Here is a 21,744-nt window from a genome sequence, read left to right on the forward strand (position 1 = left end):
GTGTTTTTGAAGCATTAGAAGATGCCAAGGATGGTGGATGCAATATGGAGCTTATTGTGGGATCCGGAAAGCTAAAGAAGACACGGTTAGACTTAACCTTGTTGGAGCAAGAAGCTTGTAGGGCTTAGGTGCATTGGGTAGATTAGGCTTGGAGGGTCTATTGCTATTCGTGTATCCCAACTTTATTCTTTAGTGGATCATTTTACCGCTTGGAGGGTGGCGGAGAGGTTTTTCACCGAGTTCTTCGATTTCCTCTTCGAAAACACGTTCCAGTGTTATTCTTGTGTTTGCATCTGTCTTGCCTTACTCTTTAACCATTAATTGCTATTGTGTTTGTGATTAATTATGTGTTAAAGTAGTTTGCCAAATTGGGTTTTGCTTATATGTCATATTCTGCACATATATTGTTTGAATATAAGCTTGCATTGATAATTTTGTAATTGGGGGTCTAAACATTCATTAGTGTTTTCACACTAATTGAACTTTCAGGACACATCCCAGAACCCTCTAGCTAAATCAATTAAATTTGCTACCATCACTAGTTGCTAAGCTACCTTATTAGGCCATGGTTTAAACTTTAAAACCCAAGTCAAAGTTATCCAAGGGTCATTCCACACATATTTGTCGCTTGCCCCCACTAAATAGCATAATCCTTAGCATCTTTACTCTTCTTCACCCCATCTATATCCAAGATGCTGATTCTCCTTTTAGCCAATTCGCAATCATGCAATATTTTGCTTTAAGAATTTGAGCAAAAAGCTTATGTGGCCCTGATACCAATAGCCAGCCAAATTTGACCAACAAAGTTGACAAAGTTCTTCACAATATTTAAGAGCAAGGCCTTCATTGTTTCCATCAGCTTTTGCTCGCCCCAAAACTTTCTTACTATTGCACCCATTTCATCACATAACATACTCATGCTCATTTAAGAAGTTTATTTTTATTAGTTTCTCATTAGGTTTAAAAAAATAACTAATGCAACGTAAAATAGTAATTAAAGTTTAAAAAGTTGTACATAGGCTAAATGTGAGTTTCCTCTAGCTTAAAAAACCAGTTTATTTTACTATTCAGATTATTTTTGCTACTATTCATAGTATATTATAGCCAGGGGCGGAGCTAAAGGTGGGGTAAGGGGGACACCTGCCCCCTGACTCCTAAAATTTTCATGTATATGTAATGTCTGTTTGGCTTCAGATTAAAAAAGGCAGCTTCTTTTACTATTCAACTTATTTTTTCTACTATTCATGGACCCCACTACACTTTTTAGTACTATTTATGAGTCCTACTGTACTATTTCAGCTAACTTTTACCTTTATATACAGTACTTTCAGCAAAAAAAATTTAGTTTCAGCAAAATAAGTAGATCTCAAACAAACTCGTAATCTTAATTCTTAAGTAGTTACTTATTGGCATAGAGAAAAAAAACTAAAAAATGACTCCTATTTGGTTAAAACTTGAAAGTGACTCTGACACACGAAAAAGAAAAAAAAACAAGTTTTCTCAAACATCAAACCGTATCACCTTTTCACCTATTTTATTGTTGTTGTAAGTAGCTTTTGTCTTGTCCAAAGTTTGACACCTGTTTCACAATTTGTTTTTCTTTTTTCTGTTCTATCTTTTTTTTCTTCACAATTTTCACTATTTATGATACTTTTCACCATATTTTATTGTTGAGTGACGCAAGAAATACTATAAATTTTACTACTTATATATTATAAATTGGTATGTCACCAATTACAAAAAATAATTTCAAATATTTATTCATTATATATTGTTTAAGTAACACTAATCACATTTTTACCACATCAGTTTTTAAACTTCTTGTTGCAGATTTTGTAGTATGAATTGGTTTTTTTTTTATAATTATTTTAATGATATGAAATATATTTATTTTCTTATAATTATTTATTTATTTTCTTATTATTATTGATTAATATTTTTTAGATCAATTTCACTTTAAATATATTTTTTTAAATTTTGCTCCCTTTGAACCAAAATTCTGGTTCGGCCGCTGATTATAGCTATAAGTCTAGGAAAAAGCATTTTTTGCAACTTTCTTTACTATTACTAACATAATATGTTGTAATTAGGCTTTCAAAAAAAAAAAAATGTTGTAATTAGTGTATAATAAATGTAGTACTAGTACAAAAATTATGTCATGAGTCAATCTTACATGACATCTTTTTAACATGCGTGGGTCCTGCATGCTGTGGATAAAAATGACAGGCTCATAATATACCTTCCTGTGTTTGAGGTGAACTAAGATGAAAATAATGTTACTCATTTTGTTAAGGTTAAGATAAGAATTTTGAACTCCAAACCGATCACCTACTGATCAGTTAACTATTTCAATGGCTACCAATTCAAAGCCACAATTTTATCTCTTCTCATCACTGCTTATTCTTCTACCTATATTATCTTATGGGTCGCTCAGTACTGTTACAGGCCATGGGTTCTCAATAGAAGAAGCAAGTGTACATGACATCCAACTCGCTTTCAAGCAAAACCAACTCACCTCAAGGCAACTCGTTGAGTTCTACCTAAAACAAATACACAGACTCAACCCAATCCTTAAGGGGGTCATAGAGGTGAACCCAGAAGCACTACACCTAGCTGATTATTAAGGCTGACTCCGAGCGCAATTCAAAAGCACCTGGGTCACTCTCTGGCTTAAATGGTATTCCCATTCTGCTCAAGGATAATATTGCAACCAAGGACAAGTTGAACACTACGGCTGGCTCTTATGCACTGCTAGGCTCAGTGGTGCCTAAGGATGCTGGAGTGGTGACCAAGCTGAGGAAAGCTGGGGCTCATCATAGGAAAGGCTAGCTTAAGCGAGTGGTCTCAATTCAGGTCGGAATCTGTAACCAATGGTTGGAGCGGCAGAGGTGGCCAAGGAAAGGTACGTGACTCGCATTGATTCAATGTATAATTAATAGTCAGATTGTATGGATTGTTCAGTCGTCCCTGTGTCCACGCCTAATTTCACACCATAATAGTGTGTCAACTTGTGATGGATTACATCAATTACATATGAAATCACTACTGATACTCGAAGAAAAGTAAAATTATTGTGTTCCAATCTACAATTGACACTAAAAAATGTCGTGAAATTAGGCATCAATTTAGGTGTCTCCATAGAGTTCTCCTTGTTCATTCGGTCTATCGACTATTACTTCAATTAATAAATTATTTTCTAAGGTTTATTTTTCGTCAATTTAGTCCAATATTAGCAAATGGTGCTGTTTTAACGTTGTTTTTTTAATTGAAATAACTGATAAAATTCTTGTCTAAGTCAATACATGTAGACAGTAGCATGTAGAGTTTCAATTGCAGGTTTTTATTTCCCTCTTGTTTGTTATAGTTTTAGGGGTTATATATATAAATGTATGCTGAGAGAGTTAAAAACGTTTGCAATTGTTATAGGAGAAGAATGTATGAATAGGAATGTTGAAACACATTTAGCACTTAAATATTCATCCACATATATCATATAATCTGGATCTGGCCAATTTTTCTTGGTATGTAATCAGAATTGGATGAAATAATTAACCATTAGATGTGCATGATAGTATGTTCAGAAAAGAAAGACATGAACAAGGTGTCAACATCAATGTTTTGTGATGATGTGCAGAATCCCTATGTTCTATCGGCAGATCCATGTGGGTCAAGTAGTGGATCAGCTATATCAGTGGCTGCAAATTTGGTGGCAGTGTCATTGGGGTCTGAGACAGATGGCTCTATTATTTGCCCATCCAGTTCTAACTCAGTTGTGGGCATTAAACCAACGATTGGTCTCACAAGCCGTTCTGGGGTCGTCCCAATCTCTCCTAGGCAGGACACTATTGGGTAACTTTATTACAATCGTCGATATCAAAATAGATATTTTCTTTGCTTATTGGGGTCATTGCACTGCCACTAATAGTCACTTAAAATAAATAAGGAATTTGTGGTTGCTGTAAATATAAGTCTGTTAGTAAAGGAGAAACTAAAATTTTAAAAATTTTCACCCACAAGCTCAAATACAATTGGTCATATAATTCCAATCTATATAATATTTGAAAGGTGAAAGCTAAAACGTAGTATTTATTGTTACTACACTCATGTTGAGCCATATCATCATAGCATTTCAGTCCATTCGGTCCAGTTTGGTCCATTTCAGTCTATTTAGTCTACTTCAATCCATTTGGTTCACTTCAGTTCACTTTCGTCCAGTTAGATCCACTTTGGTCCATATCAGTTCATTTAGTCCAGTTTGGTCTACTCGGTCTAATTTAGTCTAATTCAGTCCACCTGGTCCATGTTATCGACGTTGGTCCATTCGGTCCACTACAACAATGCATGGGAGGAAAGATTTGTGTATAAAGATGAGCTACTTTATTGAAAATTATATCACGTTCTCAGCATAATTTTGGTAGATTCTTGATAAAATTCCATTTTTCGTATGTTATTTTTTTCTAATATAAATGAAAATTTACTTATATCGACTTGCTTTTTATGCCATTCAAAATGTATAGATAATAAATCATTTGTAAGGAGTACTAGAAACAAATTACAACCACACATTATATTATATACAAAATATCTCATCTTATATAATAATTGAATGTAGAACGAAATATGTTTCAAATAACAAATATAAGTACATTAATTTAGAAATATAATATATTTTTTCAATTATACTTTGTTAGAAAATAAGCACATTATGTTAAAAAAAAATTGGGGATTAATACTTATAATTTTCATCTCTACTATTTTCATTTTTCACTTAACAAAAAAACAAATCGTCAATTTTTCTCTCGTATCGCAAGAGTTTGCAACTAGTAAGGTTAAAAGGTACACTTTTATTTATCTAAGCAACCATAGACAATGCACTAATTGATTTTAAATATTCTTGGGCCCTTAACAAAATATTTTAGTTCATAAATATACAAATATATATAAGTTGATTTGTGTGTATACGTATATATATTGTACTAATTTTGAAACAGTACATCGGTATGACTAGTACAAATATATTTTATTCTCCTAATCAAACCGAAAGTCTTTGATACAATATATCCGGATTGACTACTTTGATTTGAACTTTAAAGAACACACAATTTGCTTAAATGCATAATCTAATAGGTATCGTATCAAATAGTCAGCAGCACCAACTATGAGAAATCGACATGTTCACAAGTGATGTGTGAATAATAAAAGTTGGATACCATAGTCTGTTGCTAGATATTGACAAGGGGGCATTGAATACATATGATGAGCTACAACTACACAATATCAGCAGCAACAAAAAAGTTACAACTACAACAATGATTAAAGATCCTAATTAACAAAGCTAGGTTAATAGCTAATGCAACTTAACAATTTCGCTTGAGTGAGTTTTGAGTGAAAGACTCGGCAAACTTTTTGTCTACTCTTAATGTTCCACTCCAGTAAGTCTTGGTTTCGCTCAAGTGAGTTTGAGTTCCCTTGCAGCTCTTGACAAGCTTTTGGCCAAACTTTAATCTCATAATTACATTGTGTTTGTCACATGTCACAATATTATGTGTAATTTTGAAAGAATATATACACTATCTTGATTTTTTTGAACTTGATTTTCTTATATAATAATGTTATTATTGTGTTAACTGTCATCATTATAATTCCCCTCAATATATGATGATTACCTTAACGAAAAAAAATCTCTCATTTCATGTCGGATAGAACAGGCCTATTTGCAGGACCATATCAGATGCTGTTTACGTTCTTGATGAGATTGTTGGTCTGGACTACAACGATAAAGCAACCATTAAAGCATCAAAGTACATTCCACATGGTGGCTATAAACAATTTCTTAAGGTTAATGGGCTTAAGGGGAAGCGAATGGGAATAGTGAGAAAACCCTTTTACAATTTCGGCAATGACACCTTCTTAGAAAAAATATTTGCACAGCATCTTGATACACTAAGGTACGTAACATAACATACAAGCTAGAAATTTGCCCTATCTGATGTACTATCCTAACTTGATACATAATTTTCCACAAAATTTCAGGCAAGAAGGTGCAATTTTGGTGGACAATCTTGAAATAGCTAACATTGATGTTATCTTAAATATTGGCACCTCGGAAATGACAGCATTGATAATAGAGTTCAAACAGGCCTTGAACAAATATTTAAAAGATCTGGTGGCTTCCCCAGTGCGTACCTTGGCTGATGCTATAGCCTTCAACAAGAAGTTCTCAGATTTGGTTAGCGTGTTTACATAAATGCTACATTTTCAATATGTTTAGAGTCACAAATAACAAGATAACAAGTTGTTAATATCAGTGGTAAAAGCTTATATGAGAATTAATGACCTGCCAACTTAACAATTGTAAAAAATGTTGTAGCATTATTCAATAGGGCGAAACTTAGATACAGATCTTTGGGAGTTGTACTTTAGGTTCCTTAATTGAACTTAAGCCTACGGTTGAATTGACCAAATGGTGTAAAGATATATAGTGCTATCATTTTCAAAGACAATCAAGTTTAACTATGTACTTTATTGAGAAATGTAACTCCAATAGGGCAAAACTTAAATAAAGTTCTTATGTGTTATATATTTGGTTCTAATTGAATAAAGAAGGTGTTATCTTTTTTAAAACAATTCAATTTAACTATATAATTCACTGAGAACCCAAGTTACAAAACCTAGTTAAAGAACTGTCTATAAGTTTCATCCTACACAATATATTCTGCTCCCTTCATGTTTTTCATTATTGCCAACAAAGGCATGGCACATCATCAAATAATGAAGATTTACTTGCATGGCCATGCAGGAAAAGATCAAGGAATATAGGCAGAACCTCTTTCTAGAAGCTCAAGCCACAAATGGATCTAGTAACAAAGAGAAGACAGCATTACAAGATATGGCAAGGCTGACGAGAGATGGTTTTGTGAAGTTGATGATAAAGCATAACCTTGATGCATTGGTGACTCCACATTTAGGACCTTATGGTGTTAGTGTTACTTCTGTCCTCGCAATTGGGGGCTTCCCTGGAATTAGTGTCCCCGCAGGTTATGATAGTAAAGGTGTGCCATTTGGTATTTGCTTTGGGGGACTAAAGGGTTCAGAGCCAAAGTTGATTGAAATTTCATATGGCTTCGAGCAAGCTACTAAGATTAGGAAGCCTCCTTCATTTAAACCTTGAAGCCTAAACACCTAGCCTCCATTCAAATCTTTAGAACTTGCATTGATACTTATAAATCATTAGGTTTGATTATGCTAGTTTGTGGTGATATATTTATCAACTACAGTTCAACTATGACGACAATGTAATCAAGTTCGGCTAATAATCTTGCTGGCATATATGGACAAAGGGCAAGTACTGTGTATTAAGTTTTGGGAACAAGACATTATTAAAATGATATTGTCCTTAGTTATGATTAATCTTTATGTTTATCTCAAATTTTATTTTGACCAATGTAACCTTTTTTTTTAATTTTTTTTTTTTATATATGAAATTGTTCTATTCTATCCTAATCTTAATATATATATATATATATATATATATATATATATATGTAAAGCTCCCTTCTAGAGAATTGAACTCTAATTCTTGCTTCCTACACCCCACAAGTACTTGTAATTGTAGAGTGATCATCGCACCAAAAGCGCATAGCGGTCCAAGTCATGGCTTCAAATCAATGGGACCCTAAGATGATCGTCTAAGTCATGTCATTGCTAGTAGACAAATAGGGAAAGAGTTCATATTGGTAGCTCTATTAGCCTTCTTGGCAAGAACTTGGCTATAGATGCCAATCGTTGGTGGAACCGGGTTTTTCAGGCTAGCGCATGGCTATGCCATTGCTCAGGCACATTTGTTTGATCTCACCACCGGTGATGCTATAGTTAGCTACAATGTTATAGGGGTTCACTAGGGCTAGATTTTGTTCGGTCTTTTTAATAGCCCCTTCTTTTTTATTGTCTTCCTGTCATGATCCCTTATGTGTGCCAAGTCTTATGGTTTAATTTTATGTGTTTGATGTGAGTTGGTAAACTAATTTTAGGTCACAAAATTATTTAAGCAACTCTCTAGAACTATGTTGATATGAATTGGCCGGTTTAATTTTATGTGTTTTTTATATGAGTTGAATTATATTGATTTTCCTATAATTAAGCAACTCCATTAATTTTAATATATGATGCATCAAGTATAAGTGCTTCTGTGCTTGTGGGGTGTGGGGGGTAAGGGTCGGAATTCAAGTTTCCAGGAGGGAGTTTCACACACATATACACTTAGATTAGGTTAGAGTAGAAATTCTATTTTGTATAAATAAAAAATAAAAAAGTATATATTTTGTCTCGCTCAATGCATGTTATTATCATAGGAAAGTACTGACTCTTATTTTGTAATCTATGAACTTCATTCATGAGTCCTTGAACAAAAAAAAAAAATGCAATTTTTATAGCTACAAAAAATTGAAAATAAAATTTAAATTTATGAAATATATATATAAAATCTAGTTTCAATTAAATATGCCAATACTTTCAAATAGCATCTTAGAACGAAGTTTCATATCTAAGCATGTTTCGAAATCTTCGTAATTCAAGACCATTTTACACTTAAAAAAAATATAATTTGAGAGAAATATGAGGGATAATCAATATTAAAGAGAACTCTATCTTCTACTTCTCCATGAAAACGGTTTTGTCATTTTTTTTTTCCTGAGTTGTATTGCAAAAAGGCAAAAACTAATTTAGGCGTAGATGCTTTGAAATTGATGAAAACGGTTTTGTCATTTTTTTTTTCTGAGTTGTATTGCAAAAAGCCAAAAACTAATTTAGGCGTAGATGCTTTGAAATTGATTTACAACCACAATGGTAATCATATATCACAATTTCAAATGTTGCAAAATCACATTCAACTACCTAATGTGGAATTATCAATCGTGTCATCCAAGTCTTAAACATATACAATGTGTGATTCTGAACTCCAATTAACAAAACAAAAATGTTTCTTCCTCTAAGTGAACAATGTGAAATTGATCTAACCACCATTTTTCTTACTTCTTTCAACTAGGTCAATGCCGGAATGTATACAATACTTGGGTTTAATACAATTTGTAGGGTTTTATAGGTTCATTGGCCAGGGCTTAATAGAAGAACTTTATAAGTTTCCAAAAATGAAAGATATAAATCAAGAAATTGAATTTCAATTTTTTGTGGAAATATGTCAATTGGTAGAATCGGTGATAAAAGAAAGAGATGTTGTATATGAATCACTTACATATTCTTCTAATTGCTTAGCCTCTACTTATGCAATAGCTTTATAGGAAAGATAGAAAGAAAAAGAAATGATTCTTCAAGGGAATCAACCTCTTGATAAAGAGAGTGAGAAATAGAGAGATTAGGAGAATTGAGAATTTGTTATCAATTTGCATAACCAACATAATCCTTTGTGATTCGCATGAAATATATACATTAAAGTACCTTTATAATTACATATTTAGCCTCATTTTTATGTTAATTTGTGACTGATTATAATCTATCTTTGTTTTATCTATACTATTATTTAAGGGGCTTCTCCTGTTTGGATTCCTCATTTTTTAAATAAAAAATACCCCTACTCCCCTATGTTTAAGTATAGAAAAAATTAAAGGACAATCCGGTAAAAATGAAACTCTAACTCCCACTAAAATATTGTCTAAAAAATAAGACCACTCTTTTATTAATTTTCAAATTAATTCATTCACTTATAAATTAAAATTTTAAAATAAAAATTATATATAATAAAAAAACATAATTTTTTTTCTACAATATAGGACCACTAAAAAAAAAAAAAAAAAAAGAAGGTTTTACATGCTAGTGGACTTTATTTGAGACAAAATGACAGATTCTAATTTGGGTGGGCTGAACCCAAATTAGACTTGAAAAGCCTAATCAAAAGTGGAAGACAGAGAAAAGAAAGAAGTAATTGACGTGGCCATGCTAGAACAATTTACAATAAAGTTGAATGCTCAGGCTGGGCCAATTCATTCAAGCCAACTTAAATCTGGCCCGGTGTAAATTAAAAGAAGAATAAAGCAAAGAAGGAGTTGAGGCATTAAAAGAATATAAAAAAGCAATGGGCCAATAGCTTTGAACGGTATTTTATTTGAAAGTCTCATAGCATACTTGTTAGTGGGCCTTCACTGAAACACTAATAAGTGAGCTGTAGTCTGTAGAGGCTACTTGAATTTCCGTGACAGCACTGTGACTATTTTTTTTTTAATTATATTTATCTAGTTTAATGGTAATTATTTTATTTTTGTGTTTTATTTCAATTACTATGAGTAGCTAAATTTTTAATTAGAATTAAGAATGAAATCTTATTAAAGATTATGAGTAGTATTTATGTGTTTTAATTTTTCCCACAATAGTTATTCTTTAATGATTTAAATTGTTCTTACTTCATATCAATTTACTAAGATAGTGTGGGGACACTTTTTAGCTTCTGTCCAAGCAAGTGTTACACTTGTACTTGATTTTGAATTTTTTTCATGAATCCCACATCGAAGAAATCTTCCTTCAGCTCACGCTTATAAGGTAGAAAGTGGAGAAGTATTTCTTCGATGTGGGATTCATGAAAAAAAGCCAAAACCAAGTACAAGTGCAACACTTGCTTGGACAGAAGCTAAAAAGTGTCCCCACAGATAGAATTCTAAATATGAGTTCAATCATATTTTTCTTCTGATTTAGGATTTATCTTAATTAATTGAATGCTTGATTTATTATTTCTTGATTTTAAAATTGGATATCTCTGGTGATTTGTTTGGCCACAGATACAATTAATGATTTAATTTAATACTTAGGAAGCGAAAAAGAGCATGTTTTAGCTTTTTAAAACATGGTTTTTAATGATAATATTTTCCATGATAGTAACGTTGATTTCTAGATTATCATGCAGTTGGTTGAGAAAAATTAATGATCATAAATATATGCTGATATGAATTAATACGACAAATTCCAAAACCTTAATTACTTTCTCTAGATTGTTTAATCTCTTTACTGCTTTATATTATATCTTTTGCTTAGTTTATTTAATTTCAAAACAACAAATTTTTATTAAACTAGATTAGGATTAATTTGGTTAAGATTTTTTTTTTCCTATATTTATTCAAGTCTCTGTGAATTCGACTTCGTTCTTGTCAAACTATACTTCAATACAGTTCATACACTTACAAGTACTTTAAATTTCACAACACTTTTACTCAACCTTTATACACTAACTTCCAGTAACTAACTCTAGTTGTCACTTAACTAACTGGTAAAAATATTCAACGTACAATACTCACCCCTACTCTCAGTACATCACATACAGTCTATAACCTTTGATCACAAACACGTTAGACTCCTAACATTACCCTCTCCATCAAAACATCTTGCCCACAAGATGTGGATATTGTTGCTGAAGAGTGAGTAAGTCCTCCCAAGTAGCATCATCAAGAGAACTGCTTTGCCACTGAAGAAGGAGTTAAGTGATAGTTTTGCGCCTTAAACGATGAGATCTGGTCTGTAATACAACTACAGGTTCATGTGATAAAATAGCCTGAGAATCACAAAAGGTAAGGTGGAAATAGGAACAGTGTTCAATCCCAATTTAGCTTTCAGACATGAGACATGGAAGACAGGATGGATGGTTGGACCAGCAAGGAGAGCTAGTTTGTAAGCAACTTCACCAATTTTCTAAATTATCCGGAGAGGCCTAAAGAAATGAGGGGACAGCTTGTGGGAAGCTCTAAAAGCCACAGACTGGTTGTAATCTCATATGTACCCAATCAACTTGAAACGCCTTCTTAGTCCTGTGTTTGTCACACTATTGCACTAAATTATGCTTCAGCAAGGTTAAAACCTTCTGCCTAGACCTCAACACTGAATCCACATCTGAGTAGTACTAGGAATGTAATCCTAACACTGAATTTTATGTATCCGCAAGATTAATTTTGAAAAACAACAGAGATATGCAAGAACAAAAAAATTTTATTGGAAACATACACTTCATATTCTCCCAAGTTCACAATAGAGTTGATTATGATTTCTTATTTATTTATTAAACTTTAGTTTCCCCCGCAATTTCAAGTGATAAAAATAACAATTAAGGGTAAAAACAAATATATGGTATATCTCCCATTAATTGTTGAAAATAAATACATTATGAATAAATCTTGTAACAATATCAATTACTTGTTTGTATAATACTCCTCATCTAATTGTTTAAAAGATGTGAAGTGACACAAAATTGTCATTCACATATTACATAAGAATTCTTATCATTATGTATATTGTATTTTTTAACATTAGGTGAATATAAACTTTATTCTCTTCCCTTTTTAATTATTATTAGTGTCCATTTGGAATAACTTGTTTTATGCACTTTTAGTAAGGTTTTAATAAACTGTAATTTCTACCTTTTTTAGTTTAAAAAAAAGAAAAAACTGTAATTAGGGAAAAAAATGTGTTGAACTGAAATAAATTAGGGAAAATAAGTTGGCTACTAATTCATGATAAACATAAACTTGGAGAAAAAGAAAATTATGTATGAGCAAGGCCTAATCAAATATCAATTAATTCAAAACATAGGAATGGGGAGAAAAGATATATTTTACTTTTTAAAGGGATTATAATTGGAGATATCATTTTTTTAGTACATAAATTCATATAAAAATGGGAAATACCTTACCTTGAGCTTGAGTGCAATATATTAAATGATTTGTTTGCGAAATTGGAAATAACAAATTAGGTTTACAAGAAAATCTAGAAATTGGTCACTAATCCACCTTCAATATCTTCTATATAATAGTTCTCAATAAATAAATAAATAAATATATATATATATATATATATATATATATATATATATACACACACACATATATACACACACACATATATACATATAGAAACTAAAGAGCAATGACAACAAGTAATGTAATTTTTTTTTTTTGTTGAGAAAAACAAGTAATTAAAGGAACCGATTAAGAACAGAAATTATGAGTACACAACCAGGTAATGTAATTAAAATATATAAACTTGTATCTTACTCTTTCAGTTAAACTTGTTTCTACATTTCTTTTACATGTTGCACAACACGCTTCATACATTTCTTTTACATTTGTACAGTTTTACTTATGAGAATTCTCAAGATTATAATGCATTCATTTTTTTTTATAGGTAAGATTATAATGCATTATCAAATGGATAAATTCCCAAGATTAAAGTTTTTACATACATACATAACCAACTCATACTTCCTAGCAGTTAAACAGACAGTTAATACCAAAAACTCAAATGGCCAGAATGTATGGGCAAACTTAACCGGCCATAACTCAAATCCTAATAAACTAATTGACAATAAATTGAGTAAAATTTTACAAGAGATGGTTGTTTTCCAACAAAACTTCTTGTTAGACACAGGCAAAACAAATCATAAGAACTATTCCTCAGTCTCATCCACACTAGTTACTAATCTCATCTCCGCTATTCAAATCCCTCCAATTTACAACCTCATCCTACATTGCAACCAAAATCCTAGGAGCCGGGCTTCAATTCCGCATTGTCACAATTGCATCACTACTTAAGATTTTCTTTGTATCCCAGTCAGTTGCAAAATTATACAAGCTCTAATCAATAGTTTGGCTTGCTTCTCAGAAAAGTTTAACCATATTCTTCAGTATTCTAGAAATGTTAAAACCACCCAAGATGCACATGAAACTTGTTTTCAAATCTAATTCACACCAAAGTCACTATTTGTTTCTATTCAAAATTTCCTTTGTGACAGGAAAACAGAAAACATTAACAAACAAAAATGCTCTTATAATTCCAGAAATTTTTTTAAGGAAGTCTAGAAAAATGTTCTAATTATGTTGTAAGCTCATGTAAACCTAACCCTAGCCTTTATATATACTATACTTGGGTTCATTGTAATCTAGGAAGCACGAACACTTCACTTGAGGTGTCGTATCCATGTCAAATCCATGTCTTACCCACAATGTCATATTATAATTTTTCAAAAAAACTGTGTCACACCCGTACCTATATTCATGTTTGTGCTTCCTAGACTGTAACGCACAATTGAGAATACAATAAAGATATATCGGCTAGGGATTTATATTGTGAACGTAGGCCATAAGGCCAACTCACGTATTTGAGCTCACTATGACCCAATAGATGATTTCAAATGAACAATTTAAAGTTCCACATCTTCAAAGGTACCCTGGTTCCTCTCTCTCTCTCTCTCTCTCTCTCTCTCTCTCTCTCTCTCTCTCTCTCTCTCTCTCTCTCTCTCTCTCTCTCTCTCTCAGCATGAGGGGATAAAATTCCGAACACTCCAAACATTTGAAAACTTTGGATGGGTGTTAATATATATATTAACACATATCCAAAGTTTCCAATTCAAACAAATGGAACCAAAATTACAAGGCAAGTAAACAAATACATCACAATCAACAGCTCACCTAGGAAGCATAGACATTTCATTTGAGGTGCTACACACGTGTCCTACCTGTACCCGTTCTTCCTAGCAACTCACTCTAATAGAAAACAAACTACGCATGTGTGTGGGATGGGTTCAAGTTACCCTTGTACTTGTACACCACTTAATAACTTTTTAAGTAATCAATATTTCAAAAATCCTACAATTGAATTATATATTCTCTTTATTTTAAGACATTTCATGTGAATTGGATGATATTTTTACTATTCCTTCTATAATTTTAAATAATAAATTAGCAATTTGTCACATACAATACAATCACTATCAACAAACTATACACATATAAATGCATGGCAATATTGCAAATAAAAACCACAATTAAATTAAAAAAAAAAAGAAGATAAAAGCCTTCTCTATTTTTTTCTTCTTCTTCTCATCTTCGATTTCCCGATTCATCTCCGAAAGCACTTGAGAATGACAGAAATGGAAAGGTGAGGTTGCGTTTTTCCAAATATAGAATTCAGAATCATCAAACACAAACAATCAGTGACTCCGCATTTGTGAATTGAAAAATGGAAAATGCTAACGGATGCCCTTAGAGTAATGATTAACAATTCATTTAAAGAAAGTTTTTATGGGAAAAGAAAAAAAAAATTTGATAGCTTTTTCCATTTCCTATAAAAGTTGTATCAAAACTTTCCTAAAATGGATTGTTAACCATTACCTTAAGGGCATCTGTTAGTATGACCCTTGAAAAATTACCATTTTGTGATTTATATTTTGACAAATATTGGACATGGGATTGTTTACGCCTTGCTAATAGCCTCTCACAAACTCGCCCTGCCACACAAGAAAGTGCACACAACGGTAACAGCCATGTCACTTCCCCACCCAAATAATTAAAGCCATGCCATTATCTCAGTTCCATAAAAGCTAGGTACACATCTACGATAAAGTATCCCTTGAGATGAGTTCATGAGACTCATGCATCACTAATATGTGGATCTCACATTTTCTTACAATTAACCGAGAAAAAAAGTAATTTCAAAGAATCTTATTTTACACTATATTTTATTAAAATGTCAATTTTTTTTAAAAATTTTCTCTTTCTTCACCACCATTTACTATTTTTCTTTATTCTTGAAATTTATAAAGAAAGAATAAACAACTATAAATTTATACAATTATAATATAATATTATTAATGTAATTTTTCAATTTGAATTTATTTATTGCTAGTAGGTTACACAGAAATGAATTTTTAAGAAACTAAAATTTAAGATTTGAAATAGAGTAAATTATTGGGTTTAGTGCATGCTAGTTTTTAAGAAAAAAATTGTATCACACGTGTATGAGATATATTTAGATAGAGAGTGCTAATTTTTAGGAAAAACGTTTCTATGGTAGTTTTTTTTTTTTTTTTTAAATTTTGTTGAATTACAATTTTAACCTCATTTTTTTTTAAGAATAAAGATTATCTAATTAAATTATGAGTATTTTTTACATTTTTAAAGTCATAACTAATTTTCTGAATTCTCTTAATATATAGAGAAGAGATAATATGGGCAACAATGTAAATTCTACACTTTTTCTATTATAATATTTCACGGCGTCTAACACTTCTCTTCGTTAAATCCTTAGACCAAATTTGATTGTACAAGTCATTAGTCTCAACCAGTCCAGGTTTAATCAGTGCCCGTTTGGTTGGGCTTTTACGGGCTGAAACGGAGCTTTATTTAAAAGCTGGACTTCTTTGAGCGTTTGGTGAAGCAAAAACGTAACTTTTGGGTAAAAGTTGCGTTTTGGGCCAAGGCAAAAACGCCCAATCCAGTTATGGAGGTCTGGAGCTCCATAAACAAAAAGTTCATGTGTCTTTTCAGCTATCCGTTGGGCTCATCCTAAAATTACCGAATTACCCATTGTGCAACTGACCCTCATTCCTCTCATCTCATCTCTCTGAGACTTTCTGATCTGAGAAATAAATTTTGATCTAAGAAATTTATAAGACTTTCTGATCTGAGAAATAAATTTTGAAGGTAGAGATTTGATCAATAAATTTTTTAGAAAGAGAAAAAAATAATTTTAATAGTACGTTCAAATTAAAATCAATATCAATTTTTATCACAATATTTTCATAATAAATTTTAAGTGGTAAGTTATTATTAGCTAATATTGGTGAGAAAAAAATAAATTTTTTAGAAAGAGAAAAAAAAATTGTAATAGTACATTTAAATTAAAATCAATATCAATTATCACAATAAATCTTAAGTGGTAGGTTATTATTAGCTAATATTGGTGAGAAAAAATAATTTTTTTAGAAAGAGAAAAAAATAATTGTAATAGTACGTTCAAATTAAAATTAGTATTAATTATCACAATAATTTCACAATAAATCTTAAATGGTAGGCTATTATTAGCTAATATTGGTGAGAAAAAAAATAATTTTTTTAGAAAGAGAAAAAAATAATTGTAATAGTACGTTCAAATTAAAATCAAGTATCAATTATCACAATAATTTCACAATATTTTCACAATAAATCTTAAGTGGTAGGTTATTATTAGCTAATATTGATGAGAAAAAAAATTTAGAAAGAGAAAAATTGATTTAAGTATATGAAGTAGTTGATTTAAGTATGAAATAAACTCCTTTATATCTACATTGTCCTTTTTGGTAATTTACCCTTCAAATTGCAACTTTTATAAGTGCTAGCTAAACACTCAGCTTTTTCAAAAAGTACTTTTTAACAACTTTTATCAAACACTCAGTCTTTTGAAAAAGCATTTTTTCATGCACTTTTTGAAAACTCAACTTTTTTATTAGGCACTTTTTCAAAAAGCCTAACCAAACACACCCTCAGTCCTGGTCAGTCCAATCCAGCTTTTGATCCTCAGCCTATACATTGTTGGGCTTCCAATTATTATTTTTGGGCCATTTTTGGCGGGCTTCATTTTTCACTGCATCTCTGTCACTTCTATTTTTGGTGAGTTTAGAGACTACAGTAGAGAATTCTCTGCCTCTCTTTGTTTTTTCTTTGATCATTGATATTTGTCTTTAGTTAAAATTATAAATCATAACTCAGATTATCAAACCAACTAACAAAAGTTTAGCAATTTTTTGCGCTAAAGTTTGAAATATGAGAGAGAGATCAGATATTCCCATTATATAAAAAAAGAAAAAATGAAAAAAAAGAAAGAGATCAGATATAATACCAAATCTGTCGTCACTCTCCCTCTCTTTTTTTTGGGGTGTCTTTAGCCTTTTAGGTTTTCTATTTTTTTTTTTTACTTTTTATTTTGGTGTCTTTAGGTTTTAGCCGTTTGGTTTTTTTTTTTTTTTTTTTTGGAATGTAATTTGTGCCAATAAATTTCTAATTTTTTTTCGGGCTTGTTACATTTATTTTAAGTCAATAATTTTTTTATTTATAAAAATGTAATTTTATTGAACTAAATTATTATAATTAGTATATATTAAAATTTTTTAAAAAAATTTTGAGGGTCACTGTCCGGCCCCACATCTAACCACAGCTCCGTCCCTGTCATCAAGTGATGAAGATTTACTTGCATGGCCATGCAGGAATATTGCAAAACCTCTTTATTGAATCTGAACAAGGGTCTGGTAACAAAGAGAAAGCGGCATTACAAGATATGGCAAAGCTGATGGGGGTTGGTTTTGTGAAGTTGATGATAGAATCCCTGACTTTACAAATTTTCCCTTACGATTTTTTTATTTATTGAAATTTTCCCTTACAATTGGTAATAAAATTAAAAATCAGACAAAAATTGCCCAATTTATTAATCGGGCCCCCCTAAAAATTTAGAATTTGCTCTCTTAAACTTTAGAATTTGGTCCTCAAAATTATTGAATCAGTGCAGTAGAAGTACAAGCAAAACAATTTTCTCAAAAAAAATAAAAAATAAAAAAGCACTAGTAAAACAAAAACCCAGAAAAATAAAATAAATGGGTACCAAAAATACATGCCAAAAAATTAAATTTGGTAAAAAAAAAAAAAAAAAACTCATTTGGCTCATTGCTAAGCCAGTCAGCCAAAGCCCTCTGAATCTTAACATAATCTCAATTACCCTTTTATTTTATTTTTTATCATCAAACTATGACACTAGTCGATTTTTGATGTAGGCAAAAATTGAACCTAAATCTCTTATTCAACCAACTAATTGAAACTTTAATAGATTGCAATTTACCAATATATTAGAAAAAAAAAAAAAAACAAAAACAAAAAAACAAACCGGTTTGTATGCTGTTAAGGTTACTGTGTTGACTGCCCCCATCTAGCCGCATGCATGTCAGTCAAGGCACCAGTAACCACTGGTAAATCTTTTCTCTCTTTCGTTCTCTTTCGCTCTTTGACTGTGTTGATGTGTTGAGGCAGTAATTAATAAGCTAATAATACAATCAACTTATGAATTTATGTGTAATAGTGACTAGTGTGTGAACTGCTCTGTACAGTTTTACAGCATTTCACATGTATAATATTTGTTATTATATTAAAATAGTAATAGCTAGGTTTGTTTAATAGCTTTTTTTTTTTTTTTTTTTTTTTTTTTTTTTTTAAATTTGTTTGCAAAAGAATAGTTTGTTTTAATTTTTTTAGTTTATTTAATGTTATATTATTATATAATACGTATTTATTGTGGTATACAACAGTGCAATTTTCAGTTTTTTCTCTTGTTATATACAATTAGTAATTTCTTTAAAAAAATTTTGTTAGATTTAATTGAGAAAGTAACAAATTGTGGGTATTTGCTAGAGGTGTGCATGGGTCGGGTTTAGGGGTTTTTTTAATTCAACCCACTTTGGTGGGTTAAAAAAATCTAACTCAACTCAACCCATTACTATTTGCTCATTTCCTAAAGATGGATAAAGAAATTTGTTGATTTCAAAGATAAAGGGAGAAATTGTTAATTACCCCCAACATAAAAAGGGAAAAATGCTTTTTCCCCAAAATTTTTTAAGGTAGTTGTCTATTTAAATTTGAGTTATCATTTATTTGTCCCAATGCCGAAATTTTTTATATTGAACCTCATAGATTGCTTAAAAAGCACCTCTTAGATAGCTCACAAATGTGAACCTAAACAAATAGATAATGATTTTTTAGAATGTTATGAATTACAACTAATAATATGGAAATATCTTGTTAATTATCATAATAAAATCCATTGAGCCTATCTCAAAATTGGGAAGGTCACTAAATGCGTATTTAACTGTGCATAGAAAAAGTGATTATAAATTTCTCAAAAAAAGAAAAAGAAAAAAAGTGATTATAAAAATGGTTAGTTTAATAAAATATATATAATTTTAGGACAATGATGATTGTAGGCGAATACTTTATTGAGAAATGGTGAATTTTAGAAATAAAGTATTTATTTCTTTATCATGATTTTTTTTAATTAAGACTTTTGGTTATATTTAGCTTGGACCTGTGGAAAAAATTTCCTAGCTCCACCACTGGATAGAGTATGATTTTGATGCATTGGTGACTCCATATTTTGGACCTTCATGTATTAGTGTTACTTCTGCCCTTGCAATTGGGACTTCCCTGGAATTAGTGTCCCAGCAGGCTATGATGGTAAAAGGGTTCCAATTGGTATTTGCTCTGGGGTCCTGGGGAACTAAAAGGTTCAGAGCCAAAGTTGATTGAAATTGCATATGGCTTCGAGCAAGCTACTAAGATTAGGAAGCCTCCTTCACAAAAACTTCTTGTTTTTTGTTTGAGCTGTTTCTAGATGATAGTACAATTATCCACGCATATTCCTCAAAAAATTATAAATGGTAGACCGAAGCATTATTGCATTAAGGTCCCTATTTGGTCTGCAGAATCTAGACTCTGCACATTGGTCAACTCTAAAGTCTTAACCCTTTTGCATTTTTCAAACCCGCCAAAAGTTTGTCCGGCCATGGTAGGAGGAAAATAAAAATAGTGACTTTTTGGTCCAACCATGAGGATGCATGTGAAGAAAGAAAAATAGTGTTTAATATTTGGGAAAACAAAAAGAAATATTGTAATTTGATTTGATTCTAAGATTGAAGAATAAACTGATATCATCAGCATGTCGGATTTGATTTTTGACACCAATAATTATAGCGGAGCACAACTCTTTTGACATCTTGATTCATATTAAAGATATTTAGTAACAAACTAAGTAAAAATAATATCATTCCTATTACAATATGTAATATAAAAACTATTCTGTGCTAAACGTTATTATTATTTTTTTAATACCAATTATTATGCTTCTGCTATCTGACACGTTTCAATCAATATTCTTGGGTCCAGATTCTTCTGCAATGTGTTCATAAAAGTTAAAATGGAGAAAATGTTTCTGCTCTCTCTCTCTCTCTCTTTCTATATATATATATATATATATATATATATATATATATATATATATATATATCTTCCACTATAAAGAGCCTCCCTACCCTTAACTTCTATTGTGTGAGTGAAAGAGAAAAAGAGAATGACAAAGCTAGCTCTAGTTCTATTGCTTTTCTTAATAGGCATTGCCATACCATTGGTGCACAGCACCAATGAAGTAGATGAATGGATCCAAAAGCTGCATCATGCCAAAGAGAAAGTCTCTAGGCTCCATTTTTACTTTCATGACACACTATCAGGCAAAAACCCAAGTGCAGTTGAAGTAGCCGAAGCATCAATGACTAAGAAATCACCCTCCTTGTTTGGACTACTCAACATCTTTGATGACCCATTAACAGAAGGGCCTGAACCCACCTCTATGCTTGTGGGTCGAGCTCAAGGTCTATATGGGTCCGCTGGGCAACATGAACTAAGCCTAGTTGTGGCCATGAACTTTGTTTTCACAACTGGGAAATTCAATGGTAGCAGTCTCACTATTTTGGGCAGGAATGCAGCTTTACAACCATTGCGTGAGATGCCAATTATTGGTGGGACTGGTGCTTTCCGATTGGCTCGTGGATTTGTGACAGCAAAGACGTATTTTTTAAATTTTACCTCTGGGGATGCTATTGTCAAATACCATGTTGTGGCTATACATTATTGAGCTATAATAATGGGAGTCCATTCTCTTTCAAAGGATCACATAGTGCTTCTTCATTTCAATATATACCAAATTCGTCTACTTTGTTGGACTTTGTTAATTTATTTGGAATCTTTTTATGTTTCGCATTGTTGAATGTGTTGTACTTGCCGTGGAGTATAAGCATTAGCCCATATGTTGGATTTTCGAAAACTGTTATTATGAGATACTATTAAAGTCATTAGAGAATTTGGAAAGAATTGGATTTTAACTAAAGGGGCGTAGCCGCCTAGGCGG

The 21,744-nt window shown here is 31.5% G+C and overlaps 1 protein-coding gene and 1 pseudogene across 1 annotated transcript; both read left to right on the forward strand.

Moving 5' to 3' along the window:
* The first annotated feature begins 2,302 nt into the window (after positions 1-2,302).
* On the forward strand, positions 2,303-7,462 carry LOC142642156 (putative amidase At4g34880; annotated as a pseudogene).
* Positions 7,463-20,906: 13,444 nt separating this feature from the next.
* Positions 20,907-21,471, forward strand: LOC142642157 (dirigent protein 23-like). The gene has a single exon (XM_075816511.1). It carries the CDS (start codon positions 20,911-20,913, stop codon positions 21,469-21,471), a length of 561 nt encoding a protein of 186 aa, XP_075672626.1. The 5' UTR covers positions 20,907-20,910.
* The last annotated feature ends 273 nt before the right edge of the window (positions 21,472-21,744 follow it).

The sequence above is a fragment of the Castanea sativa genome, chromosome 7 (assembly GCF_040712315.1).
Source record: "Castanea sativa cultivar Marrone di Chiusa Pesio chromosome 7, ASM4071231v1".
Classification (NCBI taxonomy): Eukaryota; Viridiplantae; Streptophyta; class Magnoliopsida; order Fagales; family Fagaceae; genus Castanea; species Castanea sativa.